This window comes from Rana temporaria, chromosome 4 (assembly GCF_905171775.1).
Source record: "Rana temporaria chromosome 4, aRanTem1.1, whole genome shotgun sequence".
NCBI lineage: Eukaryota > Metazoa > Chordata > Amphibia > Anura > Ranidae > Rana > Rana temporaria.
The window spans coordinates 13,833,596-13,859,744 of record NC_053492.1 but is presented as its reverse complement, the minus strand read 5'-3'; the positions used below and the strand labels follow the sequence as shown (position 1 = coordinate 13,859,744).

General features: G+C 49.7%; 1 protein-coding gene across 1 annotated transcript; it reads left to right on the top strand.

Moving 5' to 3' along the window:
* The first annotated feature begins 928 nt into the window (after nt 1-928).
* PREB (prolactin regulatory element binding) lies at nt 929-25,766 on the top strand. Its single transcript, XM_040347977.1, has 10 exons — nt 929-1,016; nt 8,726-8,908; nt 8,988-9,189; nt 15,267-15,487; nt 17,083-17,163; nt 19,433-19,557; nt 19,639-19,812; nt 21,612-21,684; nt 22,503-22,662; nt 24,405-25,766. Exons 2-10 carry the CDS (start codon nt 8,774-8,776, stop codon nt 24,497-24,499), a joined length of 1,266 nt encoding a protein of 421 aa, XP_040203911.1. The 5' UTR covers nt 929-1,016; nt 8,726-8,773; the 3' UTR covers nt 24,500-25,766.
* Nucleotides 25,767-26,149: the final 383 nt, after the last annotated feature.

Below are 26,149 nucleotides of genomic sequence, written 5' to 3'. Positions count from 1 at the left end.
AACATACAGCCAGAGCTACAATGGAATGGTTTACATCAAAGCAAATTCTTGTGTTAGAATGGCCCAGTCACAGTCCAGACCTAAATCACATTGAGAATCTGTGGCAAGACTTGAAAATTGCTGATCACAGACGCTCTCCATCCAATCTGACAGAGCCTGAGATATTTTACAGAGAAGAAGAATGGGCAGAAATGTCCCTCTCTAGATGTGCAAATCTGATAGAGACCCCCCAAAAAGACTTGCAGCTGTAATTGCAGAGAAAGGGGGTTCTACAAAGTATTGACTCCGGGGGGCGCCATACAAATGTACCCCCCCACACTTTTCACAGATTTATTTGTAAACAAATGTTTTATAATTTTCCTTCCACTTCACAATTATGTGCCACTTTGTCTATCACATAAAATCCCAATAAAATACATTTACGTTTTTGGTTGTAACATGACACAATGTGGAGAATATCAAGGGGTATGAATACTTTTTCAGGGCACTGTAGGTGACGTGTGTATTCATAGTGACAGGTTCTCTTTGCTCACACATCAGAGGGTCTCTATCAATCCTTTATTATGTCATACATTAGTAATATACGTAGAGTGTCATCAGTCAGATGTGTATCTCTTATACAGATGAGGATGGAGAACTGACACAGCAGTCAGCAGTCTCTCTGCAGTCAGGCTACAAGAGAACCTGTCTGGGAGGTCCATTAGAAGACGCTCAATTTTTCCTGAGTTCAGGCAATGGCCATAAACAGGTCCCAGGCTACAACAATATGGCGGCACGGCCGCAGACACGTTTACACGGTATACAATATATATTGGGTGACGTGTCAGTATGATGAGGAGGCGGGGCCGAGGAGACGCATGCGTGGGAGACAACGTCTCGCATTGATGCAATATCCGTGAGTCGCCGTATTGCGCATGCGCCTCGCCTTAAACAGCTTACTTTACGCATGCGTCACCTGTGTCCGCCTTAGATCCTGGGGATCACGTGACGGGGATGTCTGAGCACAGCTGACAGCGGTGAGAGTCCCATATATCCGTATATACCCCCCCACTGTGTACAACTACCCCCCATACATTCATATCCCCGCCCCCACACTGTGTACAACTACCCCCCCATACTCTAATATCCCCGCCCCCACTGGGTACTACTACCCCAAATATCCTCATATACCCCCCACTGGGTACTACTACCCCAAATATCCTCACATACCCCCCACTGGGTACTACTACCCCAAATATCCTCATATACCCCCCCACTGGGTACTACTACCCCAAATATCCTCATATACCCCCCCCCCCCCACACTGTGTACTACTACCCCCCCATACATTCATATCCCCGCCCCCACACTGTGTACAACTACCCCCCCAGACTCTAATATCTCCGCCCCCCACTGTACTACTACCCCAAATATCCTCATATACCCCCCACACTGAGTACTACTACCCCAAATATCCTCATACACCCCCCCCCCCCACTGGGTACTACTACCCCAAATATCTTCATATATACCACCCCACAGTGAGTACTACTTTTTCATATACCCCCCACTGGGTACTACTACCCCAAATATCCTCATACACCCCTTCCAAATTGCCCCCAAACTTTACAACTACCCCAAATACCTCCCTATGTACCCCTCCCAGGTATTCCTCCCGGGTATTATTACCCTCAGTAACCCCATACTGACCCCTCTGTGTATTCCTCTAGGGTATTATTACCCCCAGTAACCCCATACTGACCCCTCTGTGTACTCCTCTAGGGTATTATTACCCCCAGTAACCCCATACTGACCCCTCTGTGTATTCCTCCCGGGTATTATTAACCCCAGTAACCCCATACTGACCCCTCTGTGTATTCCTCCCAGGTATTATTACCCCCAGTAACCCCGTACTGACCCCTCTGTGTACTCCTCCCGGGTATTATTACCCCCAGTAACCCCATACTGACCCCTCTGTGTATTCCTCCCAGGTATTATTACCCCCAGTAACCCCATACTGACCCCTCTGTGTATTCCTCTAGGGTATTATTACCCCCAGTAACCCCATACTGACCCCTCTGTGTATTCCTCCCGTGTATTCCTCCCGTGTATTATTACCCTCAGTAACCCCATACTGACCCCTCTGTGTATTCCTCTAGGGTATTACCCCCAGTAACCCCATACTGACCCCTCTGTGTATTCCTCTAGGGTATTATTACCCCCAGTAACCCCATACTGACCCCTCTGTGTATTCCTCTAGGGTATTATTACCCCCAGTAACCCCATACTGACCCCTCTGTGTATTCCTCCCGGGTATTATTACCCCCAGTAACCCCATACTGACCCCTCTGTGTACTCCTCCCAGGTATTATTACCCCCAGTAACCCCATACTGACCCCTCTGTGTATTCCTCCCAGGTATTATTACCCCCAGTAACCCCATACTGACCCCTCTGTGTATTCCTCCCGTGTATTATTACCCTCAGTAACCCCATACTGACCCCTCTGTGTATTCCTCTAGGGTATTATTACCCCCAGTAACCCCGTACTGACCCCTCTGTGTACTCCTCCCGGGTATTATTACCCTCAGTAACCCCATACTGACCCCTCTGTGTATTCCTCTAGGGTATTATTACCCCCAGTAACCCCGTACTGACCCCTCTGTGTACTCCTCCCGGGTATTATTACCCCCAGTAACCCCATACTGACCCCTCTGTGTATTCCTCCTGTGTATTATTACCCCCAGTAACCCCATACTGACCCCTCTGTGTATTACTCTAGGGTATTATTACCCCCAGTAACCCCATTCAGACCCCTCTGTGTACTCCTCTAGGTTATTATTACCCCCAGTAACCCCGTACTGACCCCTCTGTGTATTCCTCTAGGGTATTATTACCCCCAGTAACCCCATACTGACCCCTCTGTGTATTCCTCTAGGGTATTATTACCCCCAGTAACCCCATACTGACCCCTCTGTGTATTCTTCTAGGGTATTATTACCCCCAGTAACCCCGTACTGACCCCTCTGTGTATTCCTCTAGGGTATTATTACCCCCAGTAACCCCATACTGACCCCTCTGTGTACTCCTCCCGGGTATTATTACCCCCAGTAACCCCATACTGACCCCTCTGTGTACTCCTCCCAGGTATTATTACCCCCAGTAACCCCATACTGACCCCTCTGTGTATTCCTCCCGGGTATTATTACCCCCAGTAACCCCATATTGACCCCTCTGTGTATTCCTCCCAGGTATTATTACCCCCAGTAACCCCGTACTGACCCCTCTGTGTATTCCTCTAGGGTATTATTACCCCCAGTAACCCCGTACTGACCCCTCTGTGTATTCCTCTAGGGTATTATTACCCCCAGTAACCCCATACTGACCCCTCTGTGTACTCCTCCCGGGTATTATTACCCCCAGTAACCCCATACTGACCCCTCTGTGTACTCCTCCCAGGTATTATTACCCCCAGTAACCCCATACTGACCCGTCTGTGTATTCCTCCCAGGTATTATTACCCCCAGTAACCCCATACTGACCCCTCTGTGTATTCCTCCCAGGTATTATTACCCCCAGTAACCCCATACTGACCCCTCTGTGTATTCCTCTAGGGTATTATTACCCCCAGTAACCCCATACTGACCCCTCTGTGTATTCCTCCCGTGTATTATTACCCCCAGTAACCCCGTACTGACCCCTCTGTGTATTCCTCTAGGGTATTATTACCCCCAGTAACCCCGTACTGACCCCTCTGTGTACTCCTCCCGGGTATTATTACCCCCAGTAACCCCATACTGACCCCTCTGTGTATTCCTCTAGGGTATTATTACCCCCAGTAACCCCGTACTGACCCCTCTGTGTATTCCTCCCAGGTATTATTACCCCCAGTAACCCCATACTGACCCCTCTGTGTATTCCTCTAGGGTATTATTACCCCCAGTAACCCCATACTGACCCCTCTGTGTATTCCTCTAGGGTATTATTACCCCCAGTAACCCCGTACTGACCCCTCTGTGTATTCCTCCCGTGTATTATTACCCCCAGTAACCCCATACTGACCCCTCTGTGTATTCCTCTAGGGTATTATTACCCCCAGTAACCCCATACTGACCCCTCTGTGTATTCCTCCCGGGTATTATTACCCCCAGTAACCCCGTACTGACCCCTCTGTGTATTCCTCCCAGGTATTATTACCCCCAGTAACCCCATACTGACCCCTCTGTGTATTCCTCTAGGGTATTATTACCCCCAGTAACCCCATACTGACCCCTCTGTGTATTCCTCTAGGGTATTATTACCCCCAGTAACCCCATACTGACCCCTCTGTGTATTCCTCTAGGGTATTATTACCCCCAGTAACCCCGTACTGACCCCTCTGTGTATTCCTCTAGGGTATTATTACCCCCAGTAACCCCATACTGACCCCTCTGTGTATTCCTCCCAGGTATTATTACCCCCAGTAACCCCATACTGACCCCTCTGTGTATTCCTCTAGGGTATTATTACCCCCAGTAACCCCATACTGACCCCTCTGTGTATTCCTCCCGTGTATTATTACCCCCAGTAACCCCATACTGACCCCTCTGTGTATTCCTCTAGGGTATTATTACCCCCAGTAACCCCGTACTGACCCCTCTGTGTATTCCTCCCAGGTATTATTACCCCCAGTAACCCCATACTGACCCCTCTGTGTATTCCTCTAGGGTATTATTACCCCCAGTAACCCCGTACTGACCCCTCTGTGTATTCCTCCCAGGTATTATTACCCCCAGTAACCCCATATTGACCCCTCTGTGTATTCCTCCCGTGTATTATTACCCCCAGTAACCCCATACTGACCCCTCTGTGTATTCCTCTAGGGTATTATTACCCCCAGTAACCCCATACTGACCCCTCTGTGTATTCCTCCCAGGTATTATTACCCCCAGTAACCCCATACTGACCCCTCTGTGTATTCCTCTAGGGTATTATTACCCCCAGTAACCCCATACTGACCCCTCTGTGTATTCCTCTAGGGTATTATTACCCCCAGTAACCCCATACTGACCCCTCTGTGTATTCCTCCCGTGTATTATTACCCTCAGTAACCCCATACTGACCCCTCTGTGTATTCCTCTAGGGTATTATTACCCCCAGTAACCCCATACTGACCCCTCTGTGTATTCCTCCTGTGTATTATTACCCCCAGTAACCCCATACTGACCCCTCTGTGTACTCCTCCCGGGTATTATTACCCCCAGTAACCCCATACTGACCCCTCTGTGTACTCCTCCCAGGTATTATTACCCCCAGTAACCCCATACTGACCCCTCTGTGTATTCCTCCCGTGTATTATTACCCTCAGTAACCCCATACTGACCCCTCTGTGTATTCCTCTAGGGTATTATTACCCCCAGTAACCCCGTACTGACCCCTCTGTGTACTCCTCCCGGGTATTATTACCCCCAGTAACCCCATACTGACCCCTCTGTGTATTCCTCCCGGGTATTATTACCCCCAGTAACCCCATACTGACCCCTCTGTGTATTCCTCTAGGGTATTATTACCCCCAGTAACCCCGTACTGACCCCTATGTGTATTCCTCCCAGGTATTATTACCCCCAGTAACCCCGTACTGACCCCTCTGTGTATTCCTCTCGGGTATTATTACCCCCAGTAACCCCATACTGACCCCTCTGTGTATTCCTCTCGGGTATTATTACCCCCAGTAACCCCATACTGACCCCTCTGTGTATTCCTCCCGGGTATTATTAACCCCATACTGACCCCTCTGTGTACTCCTCCCGGGTATTATTACCCCCAGTAACCCCATACTGACCCCTCTGTGTATTCCTCTAGGGTATTATTACCCCCAGTAACCCCATACTGACCCCTCTGTGTATTCCTCCCGGGTATTATTACCCCCAGTAACCCCATATTGACCCCTCTGTGTATTCCTCCCAGGTATTATTACCCCCAGTAACCCCGTACTGACCCCTCTGTGTATTCCTCTAGGGTATTATTACCCCCAGTAACCCCGTACTGACCCCTCTGTGTATTCCTCCCGTGTATTATTACCCTCAGTAACCCCATACTGACCCCTCTGTGTATTCCTCTAGGGTATTATTACCCCCAGTAACCCCATACTGACCCCTCTGTGTATTCCTCTAGGGTATTATTACCCCCAGTAACCCCATACTGACCCCTCTGTGTATTCCTCTTGGGTATTATTACCCCCAGTAACCCCATACTGACCCCTCTGTGTATTCTTCTAGGGTATTATTACCCCCAGTAACCCCATACTGACCCCTCTGTGTACTCCTCCCGGGTATTATTACCCCCAGTAACCCCATACTGACCCCTCTGTGTATTCCTCTAGGGTATTATTACCCCCAGTAACCCCGTACTGACCCCTATGTGTATTCCTCTAGGGTATTATTACCCCCAGTAACCCCGTACTGACCCCTATGTGTATTCCTCTAGGGTATTATTACCCCCAGTAACCCCGTACTGACCCCTATGTGTATTCCTCCCAGGTATTATTACCCCCAGTAACCCCATACTGACCCCTCTGTGTATTCCTCTCGGGTATTATTACCCCCAGTAACCCCATACTGACCCCTCTGTGTATTCCTCTCGGGTATTATTACCCCCAGTAACCCCATACTGACCCCTCTGTGTATTCCTCCCGGGTATTATTAACCCCATACTGACCCCTCTGTGTACTCCTCCCGGGTATTATTACCCCCAGTAACCCCATACTGACCCCTCTGTGTATTCCTCTAGGGTATTATTACCCCCAGTAACCCCATACTGACCCCTCTGTGTATTCCTCCCGGGTATTATTACCCCCAGTAACCCCATATTGACCCCTCTGTGTATTCCTCCCAGGTATTATTACCCCCAGTAACCCCGTACTGACCCCTCTGTGTATTCCTCTAGGGTATTATTACCCCCAGTAACCCCGTACTGACCCCTCTGTGTATTCCTCCCGTGTATTATTACCCTCAGTAACCCCATACTGACCCCTCTGTGTATTCCTCTAGGGTATTATTACCCCCAGTAACCCCATACTGACCCCTCTGTGTATTCCTCTAGGGTATTATTACCCCCAGTAACCCCATACTGACCCCTCTGTGTATTCCTCTTGGGTATTATTACCCCCAGTAACCCCATACTGACCCCTCTGTGTATTCCTCTAGGGTATTATTACCCCCAGTAACCCCATACTGACCCCTCTGTGTATTCCTCCCGGGTATTATTACCCCCAGTAACCCCATATTGACCCCTCTGTGTATTCCCCCCAGGTATTATTACCCCCAGTAACCCCGTACTGACCCCTCTGTGTATTCCTCTAGGGTATTATTACCCCCAGTAACCCCGTACTGACCCCTCTGTGTATTCCTCCCGTGTATTATTACCCTCAGTAACCCCATACTGACCCCTCTGTGTATTCCTCTAGGGTATTATTACCCCCAGTAACCCCATACTGACCCCTCTGTGTATTCCTCTAGGGTATTATTACCCCCAGTAACCCCATACTGACCCCTCTGTGTATTCCTCTTGGGTATTATTACCCCCAGTAACCCCATACTGACCCCTCTGTGTACTCCTCCCGGGTATTATTACCCCCAGTAACCCCATACTGACCCCTCTGTGTATTCCTCTAGGGTATTATTGCCCCCAGTAACCCCGTACTGACCCCTATGTGTATTCCTCTAGGGTATTATTACCCCCAGTAACCCCGTACTGACCCCTATGTGTATTCCTCTAGGGTATTATTACCCCCAGTAACCCCGTACTGACCCCTATGTGTATTCCTCCCAGGTATTATTACCCCCAGTAACCCCATACTGACCCCTCTGTGTATTCCTCTCGGGTATTATTACCCCCAGTAACCCCATACTGACCCCTCTGTGTATTCCTCTCGGGTATTATTACCCCCAGTAACCCCATACTGACCCCTCTGTGTATTCCTCCCGGGTATTATTAACCCCATACTGACCCCTCTGTGTACTCCTCCCGGGTATTATTACCCCCAGTAACCCCATACTGACCCCTCTGTGTATTCCTCTAGGGTATTATTACCCCCAGTAACCCCATACTGACCCCTCTGTGTATTCCTCCCGGGTATTATTACCCCCAGTAACCCCATATTGACCCCTCTGTGTATTCCTCCCAGGTATTATTACCCCCAGTAACCCCGTACTGACCCCTCTGTGTATTCCTCTAGGGTATTATTACCCCCAGTAACCCCGTACTGACCCCTCTGTGTATTCCTCCCGTGTATTATTACCCTCAGTAACCCCATACTGACCCCTCTGTGTATTCCTCTAGGGTATTATTACCCCCAGTAACCCCATACTGACCCCTCTGTGTATTCCTCTAGGGTATTATTACCCCCAGTAACCCCATACTGACCCCTCTGTGTATTCCTCTTGGGTATTATTACCCCCAGTAACCCCGTACTGACCCCTCTGTGTATTAATCCCGGGCATTATTACCCATAGTATCCTATACTGACCTGTTTATGTACCCCTCCCAGGTATTATTAATTTCCACCATCGTGTACCCTCTGTGGGTATTATTGTCCCCATACAGACCCCTCTTTGTACCTCTACCAGGTATTATTACCCCTTATACACTCATGTTGACCCCTTAAAGGTATTATCCTTATAGCCCAATACTGATCCCTGCTTTATACCTCTTCCAGGTATTAATACTCCCACTCTGACCTGTTTTTACATCTTGGTAATCTCTTTTCAGGCCGTCTTCTCCTCTGCCTGAGCTGTGAGACCCCCCCCCCCCCCCAGGATGGGTAGACGCCGGCACCCCGATCTGTACTACGCTCCCTTCCCCCTCTACGCTATCCGTTTTCACCGGGAGGATGGAACAGTCATCACGGCTGGAGGAGGCGGAGCCTCAAAGACCGGTATTAAGAATGCCATGGTAAGTGTCACTACTTCCTTACAGTATCTGTTCTCTTCCTCCTCCTTCCTGTACAGTAACTCTTCTCTCCCTTCCCCAGCACTTCCTGCGGCTGGAGCGAATATCAGGCCAGCTCGGTGTCACCCTACTGCACGCACATGACACCGAAACCAGGGCCACCATGAACCTAGACATAGCCGGGGAAGTGCTAGCCGCTGGTCAGGATGCCAACTGTCACCTTCTGCGCTTCCAACGCCATCCGAAAAAAGAGAAGAGTGATGGTGACAGTAATGACAAGACAGGTAACATTACTTGGGTGTGATTGACAAATATGTTTGTGGTTTTGTGTCTATGCCCCTCCCACAATGGTGAGAGTTCCTGCAGTAGTTTGTGTCTCTGCTCCTCCCACAATGGTAAATGTTCCTGCAGTAGTTTGTGTCTCTGCTCCTCCCACAATGGTGAGAGTTCCTGCACTAGTTTATCCCTGCTCCTCTCACAATACGAGTTCCTGCAGTAGTTTGTGTCTCTGCTCCTCCCACAATGGTGAGAGTTCCTGCAGTAGTTTGTGTCTCTGCCCCTCCCACAATGGTGAGTGTCCCTGCAGTAGTTTGTGTCTGCCCCTCCCACAATGGTAAATGTTTCTGCAGTATTTTGTGTCTCTGCCCCTCCCACAATGGTGAGAGTTCCTGCAGTAGTTTGTGTCTCTGCTCCTCCCACAATGGTGAGTGTCCCTGCAGTAGTTTGTGTCTCTACTCCTCCCACAATGGTGAGTGTCCCTGCAGTAGTTTGTGTCTCTGCTCCTCCCACAATGTTGAGTGTTCCTGCAGTAGTTTGGGTCTCTGCTCCTCCCACAATGGTGAGTGTTCCTGCAGTAGTTTGTGTCTCTGCCCCTCCCACAATAAGAGTTCCTGCACTAGTTTGTGTCTCTGCTCCTCCCACAATAAGAGTTCCTGCAGTAGTTTGTTTCTCTGCTCCTCCCACAATGGTTAATGTTCCTGCCGTAGTTTGTGTCTCTGCTCCTCCCACAATGGTGAGAGTTCCTGCACTAGTTTATCCCTGCTCCTCCCACAATGGTGAGAGTTCCTGCAGTAGTTTGTGTCTCTGCTCCTCCCACAATGGTGAGAGTTATATAGTTACATAGTTAGTCAGGTTGAAAAAAGACACAAGTCCATCCAGTTCAACCACAAAAAAATAAACAAACAAAATAAAAAACACAATACAATCCCATACACCCAACTCCATACCCACAGTTGATCCAGAGGAAGGCAAAAAACCCCAGCAGAGCATGATCCAATTTGCTACAGCAGGGGAAAAAAATTCTTCCTGATCCCCCGAGAGGCAATCGGATTTACCCTGGATCAACTATACCTACAAATCTTAGTACTCAGTTATATTCTGTACATTTAGGAAAGAATCCAGGCCTTTCTTAAAGCAATCTACTGAGCTGGCCAGAACCACCTCTGGAGGGAGTCTGTTCCACATTTTCACAGCTCTTACTGTGAAGAAACCTTTCCGTATTTGGAGGTGAAATCTCTTTTCCTCTAGATGTAAAGAGTGCCGCCTTGTCCTCAGTGTTGACCGTAAAGTGAATAACTCAACACCAAGTTCACTATATGGACCCCTTATATATTTGTACATGTTGATCATATCCCCCCTAATTCTCCTCTTCTCAAGAGTGAATACATTTAGTTCCTCTAATCTTTCCTCATAGCTGAGCTCCTCCATGCCTCTTATCAGTTTGGTTGCTCTTCTCTGCACTTTCTCCAGTTCTCCAATATCCTTTTTGAGAACTGGTGCCCAAAACTGAACTGCATATTCCAGATGAGGTCTTACTAATGATTTGTACAGGGGCAAAATGATATCTCTGTCTCTGGAGTCCATACCTCTTGTGACGGTATCGGTATGATATCCCCGTCAACGTTCCCTTCTTCCCATAACGAAAATCACCCCAATATTCCACGAGGAGGGATATCCCTGGAGTCGCCCAGAAAGCCACACATGAGACCAGCTTACTGCTTGAACAACACAGAGTTTTTTAATCATAAGAAACCAGAGCTTATATGTGGTTACAACTGTTACAATGACAAATCTCCGCCCCCCTCACACAGTGGGGGGTCTTCAATACAGCTCCTTTGAAATAAAGATATTTCTTTGAACTACTCAGTAGCTAGCCGGTTCGGCTCCGCATATAGAGAGATAATTATCACAAGGAAGCAATCAGCATAATTAACACAAGCCACTTATCTAATCACAGTAACCAGTAAACACAGGGCTAGAACAATTAACATTTGAAACAGGGCTAGCTGCAGAAGAGTAATTACAATTAACAGCCTTAAACAAGCAGGGAGGATTAAACTGAAGCATATAGGTAAAAAGTCCGTCACAATGGCCCCCTTTTTTCTCCCTGCTCCGGCAAACCCGGTTGGACCTTCCCTGGTCCAGTAGGGTTGACGGGATCAGAGCTTTAAGTCCGAGGTTAACTCCATTTGGCATGACTGACCTCCCTTGACAACTGCTCCCGACTCAGGTATGCCGCCGGGTCGTCAGATCACACGCCGGTCAGTCCCCAAGTCTTTGTGCGATCTGCAAAGTCACCAGAAGTCAGTGTGAAGACGGCGAATGGGTCTGTGCGCCGCCGTCTAGGTGTCCCGCTATGGGAGGGGCAGGTTATGGCTCTGAAGTGACAGTCACAGGAGATTCATAAAAAGAAAAAGTTATATTTGTTGAAATGCTGTAGTACTGGTGCTCAGAGTCCGGGGGGGGGGGGAGGGGAATCAGAGCCCCATAAGGTCAGCCACCCCCTGCTCCCTCCGCAGCCGCCGGTTCTCCTCTTGGAGCTTCTCCAGCTCCATCTCCAGTTCATGCTGCTGTGACCTCAGGTGGTTGTTCTCCTCCTCCATGCGGCTTATGCACTCCTCCAGCTCTATGTACTCACGGATCAGCTCCTGCTTGCTCATGTCCTGCAGGCTCTCCACGTGGTCCTTCATCATCAGGAACTGGGTGGTGGTGTAAGGGGCCACCGGTGGGCCCTTGGCGAACATCTCGGCCCGCATCTGGGGCGCCCGCTGCGATTCCATCTCCTCCAGTCGCTTCTTCTCCTCCCAGGTCCGCTGGTTATATGACTTCCAGGACCTCTTCTTCTTGGAGGGTAGCTGGCGGTGCCTCTTTCTGCCCAGCTCCCTCCAGGGCCCCTCCGGCTCATGGCTGTCGCCCATGACCAGCTGACAATGGTGTTCCCTGTTGTCCGTAATAACAGATTGTACCATGAGGGCTTCGTAAGGGGTGCCCAATGGTTCTTCCTGACCCAGCTCCTGGGGATCCCAAGCCGAGTCTACACAATGGGCTGCTGCTGGCGGGCGGTACCCAGGTTGAGACCAATTTGACCTGGTGTTGTCATTCATGGGGCAATTCTGCTTGAAGTGACCCAACTGTTTGCACCGGAAGCAGCGTTGTTCGTTGCCCTCCTGGCGATGATAGCGAGGGCTAGATGTCACCGGTCTGTTAGGAGGTTGGTATCTAGCGGTTGGTGTGTGTGAGGGCACCGTTTGTGGTGGAGGTTGTTCCTGTGGTGTGACCTGGTTCGTCTTGCGAGTATCTGCATATTCATCCGCCAACTTCGCGGCCTCTGGTAGAGTCATGGGCCTGCGATCTCTCACCCAATCCTTGACGTCCGTCTGGATGTGATTGTAAAATTGCTCCAGGAGCATTAGTTGCAAAATGTCCTCTGCGGTGGTGGCCTGGCTGCTGTTAGCCCAGTTAGAGGCCGACCGGGACAATTGGCATGCCCATTCTGCGTAAGAGTCTTTCGTGGTTTTGCGTGAGTCCCTGAACTTCTGTCGGTGGGACTCTGGGGTTACTGCATAACGAGCCAGGAGCACTTCTTTAACCCGGGCGTAGCTATGGATATCCTGATCTGGCACGGTCCGGAAAGCATCAGAAGCTTTGCCTGACAGTTTGCCTGACAATATTGCAACCCAGTCTCCTCTAGCTATTCGGTGCAGGTTACATTGTCGCTCAAAATCCGCCAGGAAGTTATCAATCTCACAGTCCTTTTCATCAAAAGCTTTAAAAGCGCTAAACGGAATCTTCCTTGCGTCTGCTGTGCTGTACTCACTGTTCGTAGAAGGTGCGGCTGCTTGTTGGACTGCTGCCAGTTTTAACTGTAGCTCTGCGTCTCTTATTTGTTTATCCTTCTGTAGATCTGCGTCTCTTATTTGTTTAGCCTCCTGTAGCTCTGCGTCCCTTATTTCTTTAGCCTTCTGTAGCTCTGCGTTTACTAACATGTCCATCACTTTCAGTACCACATCTGGCGTTGGGTTCGGGCCGAACCACGCTAGCTTCTCTCTCATTAGCTTGTTGGCTGGCGATTCCTCCTCCTGAATCACTGGTGTCTCCATCTCTTGTACTGCTGGCGTTGCTGCAATCCCGTCCTCCTGGTCTAGCTCCATTGATTCTGCTATGATGACCCGCTTGGTTTTGTTGCTAGCAATCCTTCCACGAACTTCCAGTAGTTCTTCCAGTGTCTGCTTGGAATCCGGGTGTTAAGGGGAATAGAAGGGAAAAATCCCGCTGCTGCCAACCAATTTGTGACGGTATCGGTATGATATCCCCGTCAACGTTCCCTTCTTCCCATAACGAAAATCACCCCAATATTCCACGAGGAGGGATATCCCTGGAGTCGCCCAGAAAGCCACACATGAGACCAGCTTACTGCTTGAACAACACAGAGTTTTTTAATCATAAGAAACCAGAGCTTATATGTGGTTACAACTGTTACAATGACAAATCTCCGCCCCCCTCACACAGTGGGGGGTCTTCAATACAGCTCCTTTGAAATAAAGATATTTCTTTGAACTACTCAGTAGCTAGCCGGTTCGGCTCCGCATATAGAGAGATAATTATCACAAGGAAGCAATCAGCATAATTAACACAAGCCACTTATCTAATCACAGTAACCAGTAAACACAGGGCTAGAACAATTAACATTTGAAACAGGGCTAGCTGCAGAAGAGTAATTACAATTAACAGCCTTAAACAAGCAGGGAGGATTAAACTGAAGCATATAGGTAAAAAGTCCGTCACACCTCTCTTAATACAAGAAAGGACTTTGCTCGCTTTGGAAACCGCAGCTTGGCATTGCGTGTTATTATTGAGCCTATGATCTTCCAAAACCCCCAGATCCTTCTCCACTACGGATCCCCCCAGTTGTACTCCCCCTAGTATGTATGATGCATGCATATTCTTAGCCCCCAAGTGCATAACTTTACATTTATCTACATTAAACCTCATCTGCCACTTAGTCGCCCAATTAGACAGAGCATTGAGGTCGGCTTGTAAATTGGCGACATCCTGCAAGGACGTTATTCCACTGCATAGCTTGGTGTCATCTGCAAAGACAGAAATGTTACTTTTGATCCCAGACCCAATATCATTTATAAATATATTGAAAAGTAAGGGTCCCAGCACTGAACCTTGGGGTACACCACTGATAACATTGGACCATTCAGAGTAAGAATCATTAACCACGACTCTCTGAATTCTATCTTTCAGCCAATTTTCTATCCATTTACAAACTGATATATCCAATCCTGTAGACCTTACCTTACACATGAGAGTTCCTGCAGTAGTTTGTGTCTCTGCTCCTCCCACAATGGTAAATGTTCCTGCAGTAGTTTGTGTCTGCCCCTCCCACAATGGTGAGAGTTCCTGCAGTAGTTTGTGTCTCTGCCCCTCCCACAATGGTGAGTGTCCCTGCAGTAGTTTGTGTCTCTGCCCCTCCCACAATGGTGAGTGTCCCTGCAGTAGTTTGTGTCTCTGCCCCTCCCACAATGGTGAGTGTTTCTGCAGTAGTTTGTGTCTCTGCTCCTCCCACAATGGTGAGTTCCTGCAGTAGTTTGTGTCTCTGCTCCTCCCACAAGGGTAGTAGTTTGTGTCTCTGCTCCTCCCACAAGGGTAGTAGTTTGTGTCTCTGCTCCTCCCACAAGGGTAGTAGTTTGTGTCTCTGCTCCTCCCACAAGGGTAAGTGTTCCTGCACTAGTTTGTGTCTCTGCTCCTCCCACAATGGTGAGAGTTCCTGCAGTAGTTTGTGTCTCTGCTCCTCCCACAATGGTGAGAGTTCCTGCAGTAGTTTGTGTCTCTGCTCCTCCCACAATGGTGAGTGTTCCTGCAGTAGTTTGTGTCTCTGCTCCTCCCACAATGGTGAGTGTCCCTGCACTAGTTTGGGTCTCTGCCCCTCCCACAATGGTGAGTGTTCCTGCAGTAGTTTGTGTGTCTGCCCCTCCCACAAGGGTCATATTTCCCCACCCACTTTCTCATTTATCTCAATAGCTGGTCTACATTGAGGGTGGTTTTCCTACAACGATGTGTCTCCTTTGTGCAGGAAGTAACGATCGGGGGTCACGGAAGAGGAAGCCGTCCAAGAGCAGCTCAGAGGCAAGCGGAGGGGGCACCAAGAATGACACCTCAGAGATCTCTGTGCAGTCCGTCTCTGTGGTACAGACCGACTTCAGTGCTGATAATCTGCAGAAGGCTGTGTGCTTTAACGCCGACTCTACCAGACTGCTGACGGGGGGAGTGGATGGACATATCCGGATCTGGGAGGTAAGACTACTGAGTTTTTCTTACATTGTCCTAGAGAGGGATTCTGCCCACTCAGATTGTGAGCCAGATCTTCTCATCCAACATCGGTACCTGACCTCAGATTAGGCACATTTTCCATTCCAAAATCTTGTGGAAAGCTATCCTAGAAGAGTAGGCAATGTTTGACGCAAAGTGGGGCCAACTCCTTATCAATGCCCATTGAAGATCAAGATGAATCATGCAGAGTCTATGTGGTTTATATTGTGTTTGGGGTGGGATTTTAGATATAAGTCAATGTGAAGAACAATGTGGCCTTCAGAGTTTCTCCTCACCTTGTACCAGTGATGGACCAAGCCCAGTGAGGTCACGTTTTTTCATATTTTGCGTAGCTCCTGGTGGTGGCTCAAGCACCAGTGCCATCATATATTCCTCCATACTTGGAAGTACTAGGTGGTGTTTCTTGCTCCTGGTGGTTGGTCAAGCACCAGTGCCGTCATATGTTCCTTCATACTTGGAAGTACTGGGTGGTGTTTGTTGCTCCTAGTTGTTGGTCAAGCACCAGTCCTGTCATATGTTCTCCCATACTTGGAAGTACTGGGTGGTGTTTCTTGCTCCTGGTGGTTGGTCAGGCACCAGTGCTGTCAAATGTTCCTCCATACTTGGAAGTACCGGGTGGTGTTTCTTGCTCCTGGTAGTTGGTCAAGCACCAGTGCCGTCATATGTTCCTCCGTACTTGGAAGTACTGGGTGGTGTTTCTTGCTCCTGGTGGTTGGTCAAGCACCAGTGCCGTCATGTGTTCCCCCGTACTTGGAAGTACTGGGTGGTGTTTGTTGCTCCTGGTGGTTGGTCAAGCACCAGTGCCATCATATGTTCCTCCATACTTGGAAGTACTGGGTGGTGTTTGTTGCTCCTGGTGGTTGGTCAAGCACCAGTGCCATCATATATTCCTCCATACTTGGAAGTACTAGGTGGTGTTTCTTGCTCCTGGTGGTTGGTCAAGCACCAGTGCCATCATATGTTCCTCCGTACTTGGAAGTACTGGGTGGTGTTTGTTGCTCCTGGTGGTTGGTCAAGCACCAGTGCCGTCATATATTCCTCCGTAATTGGAAGTACTGGGTGGTGTTTGTTGCTCCTGGTGGTTGGTCAAGCACCAGTGCCATCATATATTCCTCCATACTTGGAAGTACTAGGTGGTGTTTCTTGCTCCTGGTGGTTGGTCAAGCACCAGTGCTGTCAAATGTTCCTCCGTACTTGGAAGTACTGGGTGGTGTTTCTTGCTCCTGGTGGTTGGTCAAGCACCAGTGCCGTCATATGTTCCTCCGTACTGGGTGGTGTTTCTTGCTCCTGGTGTTGGTCAAGCACCAGTGCCGTCATATGTTCCTCCGTACTTGGAAGTGCCGGGTGGTGTTTCTTGCTCCTAGTGGTTGGTCAAGCACCAGTGCCGTCATATGTTCCTCCGTACTTGGAAGTACTGGGTGGTGTTTCTTGCTCCTGGTGGTTGAACAGAACAATGGGGAAACCAAGGTTAGGTGATGAGTATGTTCTGCTGGAAAGAAGTACATTGCTTTGTGCTAATGCCGCTATGTTGCCCTCTCTTCTCCCCCACCCTTATCCAGTTTCCAGCAATGAAGAAGCTGTATGACTTCAAAGCTCATGGAGGGGAGGTGGAAGATATTGCAGTTAGTCCCACCAATAAGGTAAAATTGGGTGCTGTAAGTGCACAAGTCATGTATGGGGTAAACAAGGTTTAAAGATGGGGAAATGGGGAGCCTCTCAAGCTGTTGACGTGTCCTGCCCATTGAGGGAGCAGGGGGGTCTACGGCATGGGCAAAAGAGATGGTAAAGGGAAGGATCCTGTTGTAAAAAGGTAAAATGTTATTGGGGGTGGGTTGGATAAGCTTTATCTGGAGAATAAGTACAAGATATGGAGAGGGTAGGAGCTTGGCCTGAGGAGGTGGCTTTCAGAGGAGCGTAATCTGAGAAAGTGGTAGAAGAAATAAGGCAGAGGGATGGAGGAAGAGAACGGCAAGAGCTATATGTTGGGTTTAGGTTGACGTCAGTGTGGTGGGAGGAGCTTGGTCTGAAGAAGGGTTGGGGTGGATAAGCTTCATCTGAAGAATAAGTATGACAATATTGGGGATGGTAGGAGCTTGGTCTGAGGAGGTGGCTTTCAGAAGAGTTTGGTCTAAGAAAGTGGTAGAAGAAAAATGGCGGAGGGATGGAGGAAGAGATCGGCGAGAGCTTTGTGTTGGGTTTGGGTTGATGTTTGTGTGCTAAAAGTTGGAGGAGCATGATGGGGGTGGGAGGAGCTTGGTCTGAAGAAGGGGTGGGGTGGCGAAGCTTCATCTGGAGAATAAGTACGAAGATATGGGGATGATAGGAGCTTGGTCTAAAAGTGGTAGAAGAAAAATGGCGGAGGGATGGAGGAAGAGATCGGTGAGAGCTATGTGTTGGGTTTGGGTTGATGTTTGTGTGCTAAAAGTTGGAGGAGCATGATGGGGGTGGGAGGAGCTTGGTCTGAAGAAGGGGTGGGGTGGCAAAGCTTCATCTGGAGAATAAGTACGAAGATATGGGTATGAAAGGAGCTTAATCTGAGAAAGTGGTAGAAGAAAAATGGCGGAGGGATGGAGGAAGAGAACGGCAGGAGCTATATGTTGGGTTTAGGTTGATGTCAGTGTGGTGGGAGGAGCTTGGTCTGAAGGAGGGGTGGCCAAGCTTCATGTGGAGAATAAGTACGAAGATATGGGGAGGGAAGGAGCTTGGCCTGAGGAGGTGGCTTTCAGAAGAGCTTGGTCTAAGAAAGTGGTAGTAGAAAAATGGAGGAAAAGAACGGCAGGACCTATATGTTGGGTTTAGGTTGATGTCAGTGTGGTGGGAGGAGCTTGGTCTGAAGAAGGGGTGGGGTGGCCAAGCTTCGTCTAGAGAATAAGTATGAAGATATGGGGAGGGTAGGAGCTTGGCCTGAGGAGGTGGCTTTTAGAAGAGTTTGGTCTAAAAAAGTGGTAGAAGAAAAATGGCGGACGGATGGAGGAAGAGAACAGCAAGAGCTATGTGTTGGGTTTATTTTGGTGTGCTAAATGATGGAGGTGGGAGGAACTTGGTCTGAAAAAGGGGTGGTGTGGATAAGCTTAATTTGGAGAATGCGTACGAGGAAATGGGCATGGTAGGATCTTGGTCTGAGGAGGTGGCTTTCAGAGGAGCTTGGTCTATGGAATAGGTAGAGGAGATATGGGACAGGAGAGGAAGAAGAGAACAGGGGCTATGCATTGGGTTTGGTTTTATGTCAAGGTTTTAAAGATTGATGGAGCATGGTGGGTGGAAGGAAGAGTGGGCATGGTAGGAGCTTAGCCTAAGGAAGGTGGCTTTCAGAAGAGCTTGGTCTAGGAAATGGGTAGAGGAGATATGGGCAGGACTGGAAGGAGAGCACAGCAAGAGCTATGTGTTGGGTTGGGTTTGGTGGTAAAGATTGGAGGAGAATGGTCTGAAGAATGGGTGGTTAGGATATTGGAATAGTCAGTTTAGGAATCCTAGGGGAGCCTTCAGGATGTGGAAATATGAGGAGCTTGGTCTTGGGAATGGGTAGGAAAAATGACGTAGGGCCTCAGTTTAGTGGAATCCATGGGAGAGCTATCGAGTAGGTCTGGAAAATGGGTAGGATATATCTGGGGTAGAGGTGGAAGGTGTTCTGGTAGGATATATCTGGGGTAGAGGTGGAAGGTGTTCTGGTAGGATATATCTGGGATAGAGGTGGAAGGTGTTCTGGTAGGATATAAGGGGAAAGGGTATTGTGGTGGGTCATTTGGGATGATGTCAGGATGGGGAGGATTTGAAGGGTGGTGCCTCAATTGGGAAGTCTGTAGGGGGCATATCAGAGTGTGAGCAATTTAGAATGTTGGTAGTTAGAAGTAGTGTGTTCTATGGAGAGCAGTGCCCTGTAGGAGGTGATGTCGGTGTTGTGTCGCGTAGGTGGTGACGGTGGGTCAGGATTTCCGCTGCTGTGTTTGGGAGAAGGATCAGCTCCTCTCTGAACTTCACTGGAATGAAAATTTTCCCAACATTCCCGATAAGATGTACAGGTACCGGGCGTGCAGGTGAGTGCCGTACCCTGGTCTTGGGGGAAGGGGTGGTTGTGTGTGTTGTTACGCTGTTAATGTTGACCCACGTCCTGGCAGGTTCGGGAAGGTGGTAGATCAAGAGAAGGAGCTTCGCTTCTACACTGTACAGATCCCTTATAAGAGGGAACGTAAACCACCGCCATGCTACATCACAAAGTGGGACGGACGGAACTTCCTGCCCTTACTCACCGAGCCCTGCGGGAATGAGGTCATTTCCTGCCTCGCTGTCAGGTGAGTTCACCGACCTCTACAAGTCATACAGGCCTCCAGTTTGTCCTTCATACCCTGGCTGCTGTGCTAAACTTTGCTGCAGTTTTGTTCTTCTAACCATGGAAGTTTCTGATTACTGGAGATAGATATACAGTATCTCACAAAAGTAAGTACACCCCTCACATTTTTGTAAATATTTTCTTTTCTCTTTTCATGTGACAACACTGAAGAAATGACACTTTGCCACAATGTTGTGTAGTGAGTGTACAGCTTGTATAACAGTGTAAATTTGCTGTCCCCTCAAAGTAACGCAACACACAGCCATTAACCACTTAAGCCCCGGACCATTTTGCAGCTAAATGCCCAGGCCAGGTTTTGCGATTCGGCACTGCGTCGCTTTAACAGACAATTGCGCGGTCGTGCGACGTGGCTCCCAAACAAAATTGGCGTCCTTTTTTCCCCACAAATAGAGCTTTCTTTTGGTGGTATTTTATTACTTCTGCGGTATTTATTTTTTGCACTATAAACAAAAACAGAGCGACAATTTTGAAAAAAATTGAATATTTTTTACTTTTTGCTGTAATAAATATCCCCCAAAAACATATATAACAATTTTTTTTTCCCTCATTTTAGGCCGATACGTATTCTTCTACCTATTTTTGTTAAAAAAAATCGCAATAAGCGTTCATTGATTGGTTTGCGCAAAATTTATAGCATTTACAAAATAGGGGATAGTTTTATTGCATTTTTTTTTTTTTATTTATTTTTTTTACTACTATTGGCGGCGATCAGCGATTTTTTTTTTTTTTCGTGACTGTGACATTATGGCGGACACTTCGAACAATTTTGACACATTTTTGGGACCATTGTCATTTTCACAGCAAAAAATGCATTTAAATTGCATTGTTTATTGTGAAAATGACAGTTGCAGTTTGGGAGTTAACCACAGGGAGCGCTGTAGAAGTTAGGGTTCACCTAGTGTGTGTTTACAACTGTAGGGGGGTGTGGCTGTAGGTCTGACGTCATCGATCGAGTCTCCCTTATAAAAAGGATCACTCGATCGATACGCCGCCACAGTGAAGCACGGGGAAGCCATGTTTACATACGGCTCTCCCCGTTCTTCAGCCTCGGGGAGCGATCGCGACGGAGCGGCTATAAACGAATAGCCGTGCCGTCGTCCCGGATCGCTCCCCGAGGGAATCCGCCCGCCGCACGCAGCGGGCGGGGGGTCCCGATCGGACCCCCCACCCGCTAGAAGGCAGGGACGTATATAGTCGTGCGGCGGGCGTTAAGGGGTTAATGTCTAAACCGTTGGCAACAAAAGTGAGTAGTGTACGTACTTTTGTGAGATACTTTATTTGTCCTCTGCTATGGGACCTCTCGGTGGCTCTGTTCCTTACAGTAGTCCTTGGAAGCATGTTTGTTTCTTAACCTGTCTCTTTCGACCTTCCTGTTTTTTTTTTTGCCCCTCTCATTCTCTCTTACTGTCTTGGGCCCCACTCTTTCTCCACCCCTCCCTTCTCTCTCGGCCACTCTTTCACTTCTTGTATTTTTTTTGTCTTCTTTCTCTCCCCACCCCCACTTCAGTAGTGACCTCTCTTCCTCACCCTTCTCCTTATGCCCTCACTTTTGGACTCTCTTTTTCGGTAGTGAGTGTTTCTTTTTTTTCTTGGCTCATCTCTCATACCCCCTCTCTTCCAGTATTGCCACTCTACACCCCTCCCCGCTCTCTCTCACCCCCCCCCCTCTTTTTTTTGCCTCTCTCTCCTCCCAACTTTCTCGGAACCTTCTCCCTGATCTGCTTTGTCTCTGTATTGCAGTGATTGTGGGACCTTCCTGGGTCTGGGCTCTGTCACCGGTTCTGTAGCCATCTACATCTCCTTTTCTCTGCAGGTAGGTTGCTCAGTATGGTGTCACAGGGCCTTGGGTCTCTTTGTTTGTTTAGTGGTTCCTATATGGCTGTTGTAAAGAATGAACTGAAAATGGGCCTCTGGATCAAAAATCATCTTTATAAAAAAAGAGAAGCTGATTGGGGGTAGCACATTTGGGCATAGCAGTCAATGCTCTATCCCCGTATATCTATCAAGAAGTTCTAATGTGCAAGATTCAACACTTCTGCTAGTCTAGACCAGTGTTTCTCAACTCCAGTCCTCGGGGCGCACCAACAGGTCTTGTTTTCAGGCTTTCCATTATTGTGCACAGGTGATTTTATCAGTTTCACTGCCTTAGTAATTACCACAGCAGTTTCATCTGAGGGAAATCCTGAAAACATGACCTGTTGGTGCGCCCCGAGGACTGGAGTTGAGAAACACTGGTCTAGACCGACCTGACGCTTGCTGCCTGCAACACCGTCCTACAGGGCAATGAGACCGCCTATCATAGTGATTGCATGATTGCCCAACAGGAAGGTGTGGGAGGCAGGAGGGGGTGGCAAAGCCTTTTCGCAGATTGGAATATGGCCTGTTTTGGGGGTCCCCGGGAGGAACACGCCATGCCATTGTGTATGCAATGAGACTCTTGTTGGTATTTGTCAATATCTGTGTTGAAAAGCTGTGAAAGAGAGTTGTCATGCTTTCATACATATGATTGGTTCATGTTAAAGTAGGTGGAACCTGCTTGCTCTGGCCCTCCTGTGAATTCCCTCAGATGTGCCTCTGCCCCCCCCATCCCCTTCCCTGAGTCAACTTTGTCCTCTCTGTTCCTACACACAGAGGCTCTACTATGTGCAGGAAGCTCACGGGATTGTGGTGACAGATCTGGCCTTCTTCCCTGACACCAAAAAAGGACGAGCTCTGCGCGGAGACAATGAGACCGCCATGCTGAGCGTTGCTGTGGACAGCCGCTGCAAACTGCACGTGGTGCACAATAGACGTGAGTGACTTCTTGCGTTTTGTCTGGAGTAGTGTGGGGTAGTGCATGTTCTGCACAGGTAGCAAGTGACAGAGATGGATGAATGAAGTGGTGGAGGAAGGGGGCAGCGCGGCTCTTTGAAGTGGTGGAGAGTGGGGCAGTGCGGGTCTATAAAATGGTGGAGAGTGGGGCAGTGCGGGTCTATGAAGTGGTGGGGCAGTGCGGGGTCTATGAAGTGGTGGAGAGTGGGGCAGTGCAGGTCTATGAAGTGGTGGAGAGTGGGGGTCTATGAAGTGGTGGGGCAGTGCGGGTCTATGAAGTGGTGGAGAGTGGGGCAGTGCAGGTCTATGAAGTGGTGGAGAGTGGGGGTCTATGAAGTGGTGGGGCAGTGCGGGTCTATGAAGTGGTGGAGAGTGGGGCAGTGGTGGAGAGTGGGGCAGTGCAGGTCTATGAAGTGGTGGAGAGTGGGGCAGTGCAGGTCTGTGATGTGGTGGAGAGTGGGGCAGTGGTGCTGAGTGGGGGAAGTGCGGGTCTATGAAGTGGTGGAGAGTGGGGTAGTGCGGGTCTATGAAGTGGTGGAGAGTGGGGTAGTGCAGGTCTATGAAGTGGTGGAGAGTGGGGCAGTGCGGGTCTATGAAGTGGTGGAGAGTGGGGCAGTGCGGGTCTATGAAGCAGTGGAGAGTGGGGCAGTGCGGGTCTATGAAGCAGTGGTGAGTGGGGCAGTGTGGGTCTATGAAGCGGTGGTGAGTGGGGCAGTGCGGGTCTATGAAGCGGTGGTGAGTGGGGCAGTGCGGGTCTATGAAGCGGTGGTGAGTGGGGCAGTGCGGGTCTATGAAGCGGTGGTGAGTGGGGCAGTGCGGGTCTATGAAGCGGTGGGGCAGTGCGGGTTTATGAGGTGGTGGTGAGTGGGGCAGTGCGGGTCTATGAAGCGGTGGAGAGTGGGGCTGTGCGGGTCTATGAAGCGGTGGAGAGTGGGGCAGTGCCGGTCTATGAAGCGGTGGAGAGTGGGGCAGTGCGGTTCTATGAAGCGGTGGAGAGTGGGGCAGTGCGGGTCTATGAAGCGGTGGAGAGTGGGGCAGTGCGGGTCTATGAAGAGGTGGTGAGTGGGGCAGTGCGGGTCTATGAAGCGGTGGAGAGTGGGGCTGTGCGGGTCTATGAAGCGGTGGAGAGTGGGGCAGTGCCGGTGTATGAAGCGGTGGAGAGTGGGGCAGTGCGGTTCTATGAAGCGGTGGAGAGTGGGGCAGTGCGGGTCTATGAAGCGGTGGTGAGTGGGGTAGTGCGGGTCTATGAAGCGGTGGAGAGTGGGGCAGTGCCGGTCTATGAAGCGGTGGAGAGTGGGGCAGTGCGGTTCTATGAAGCGGTGGAGAGTGGGGCAGTGCGGGTCTATGAAGCGGTGGTGAGTGGGGCAGTGCGGGTCTATGAAGCGGTGGTGAGTGGGGCAGTGCGGGTCTATGAAGCGGTGGTGAGTGGGGCAGTGCGGGTCTATGAAGCGGTGGTGAGTGGGGCAGTGCGGGTCTATGAAGCGGTGGTGAGTGGGGCAGTGCGGGTCTATTAAGCGGTGGTGAGTGGGGCAGTGCGGGTCTATAAAGCGGTGGGGCAGTGCGGGTCTATGAAGCGGTGGTGAGTGGGGCAGTGCGGGTCTATGAAGCGGTGGTCAGTGGGGCAGTGCGGGTCTATGAAGCGGTGGTGAGTGGGGTAGTGCTTCTGTACGATCACACCCATTCTGGTAGGACTAACACTTTCTATGATCTCCCCTCCCACAGCGACGTTCCCGATTTGGCTCCTCCTCCTCCTGTGTGCGGGTCTATTGGTCGCAGTCATCCTCCTCCTTCAGTACACATTTCCAGACTTCTTCTAGCGGCTCACGTCGGACAAGTGGTCTCTGCGCAGTGGGTGGAGTCTAGGATGCATCCAATGAAATCACCTGAGGAGGGCTCGATGAATCTTTTTATACGTTCCGTACTTTGTGGTGGAGCGATGGGTGGGGGGCCGTTCCTCCATAGAGCACACGGGGGAAGGGTTCCCATCTGAGGCCGTCACCTTCCATCTCGAATCCTCTTCTCTTTTAATTTGTGAACAAGAACGTTCTCCTGAATTCTTAACTGCCCCCCGATATTACATTTCATGGTTAACCTGGCGGACTGGAGGTTCCATCCTGGTATTTATGGCCGCTGACCCCCGGGGACATGACTGGAAGCTTGATGATTGCCCCAGGGTGGGAGGCGGCTCATCTCCTGATGTCACATGACTGATTTGTGCTCCGCCTTTCTTGTGGACAGAAGGGGGCCTCTGACCACCCAGAAGGAAGATGACCTCCATGTTCTGCCTGGTAGGAACCACTGCCAGTTTTTCTTAGCAGACTCCCTCTGGTCCCCCAGACTTGACCCGCTCAGGATTTACAGCGGCATGTTTGAGTAGTGGCCCCCAGGGTGTATAGGAATATCTTCAGATGATGGGCCCACGGTCACTTCTGCCCACCCAGTATGTGCGGGTGATGGGCCTTGTGTCAGCTCTGCCCACCCTAAACACCCTAAAACCCTTTGTCTGGCCAATGGGCCTGCTTTCACTTTTTGCCCTCAAGGCGTATAGTAATGTACCAGGGTGGTGGGCCCACTGTCGACTCTGCCCACTCTGAATGTATAACCCTGTGTCCAGGTGATGGGCCCGTTATCTCCTTTGCCCACCTAGGACGTATAGCATTATGTATGGATGATGGGCCCACTGTCACCTTTTACCCCCAGGGTGTACAGGATTATGTCCAGGTGATGGGCAACCTGTCACCTCTGCCCACTCCAACTGTATAACCCTGTGTCTGGAAGATGGGCCCACTTTCACCTTTTGCCCTAGGGCATATAGTAAAAGGCAAGCTTTCCCCTTTTGCCCCTGGGGCGCATAGTGATATGTCAGGTTGGTGGGCCCACTGCCTCTTTCGCTCACCCCGACATATAACAGTAGGTGAAGATGATGGGCCCAGCTTTCACCTTTTGCCCTCAGGGTCTATCGTGATGTGTCTGGGTGATGGGTTCATTGTCTCCTAAGCTGGCCCATCCCCTAGACCAGTGATGGTGAACCTTGGCACCCCAGATGTTTTGGAACTACATTTCCCATGATATCTCATGCACTCTGCAGTGTAGTTGAGCATCATGGAAAATTTAGTTCCAAAACATCTGGGGTGCCAAGGTTTGCCATTACTGCCCTAGACCCAGGGTGATGCATTCAAGGTGGGCAAAGCAGACAACGGGCCCATCACCCAGACATATAGCTATATGCATTGGGGCAAAAGGTGATAGCTGACCTATCACCCAGACATGGAGTTATACTTTTGGGGTGGGTAGTCCCCTTTTGCCCCCACGGTATATAGTTATGTCTGGGTCATGGGCCCATTGTCTGCTTTGCCCACCCTGAATGTATATAACCCTGTGTCCGGGTGGTCAGCTGTCATCCTTTGCCTCCAAGGCGTATGGTGTTGAGTCTGGGTAATGGGCCTGCTGTCACATTTTTGCCCCCA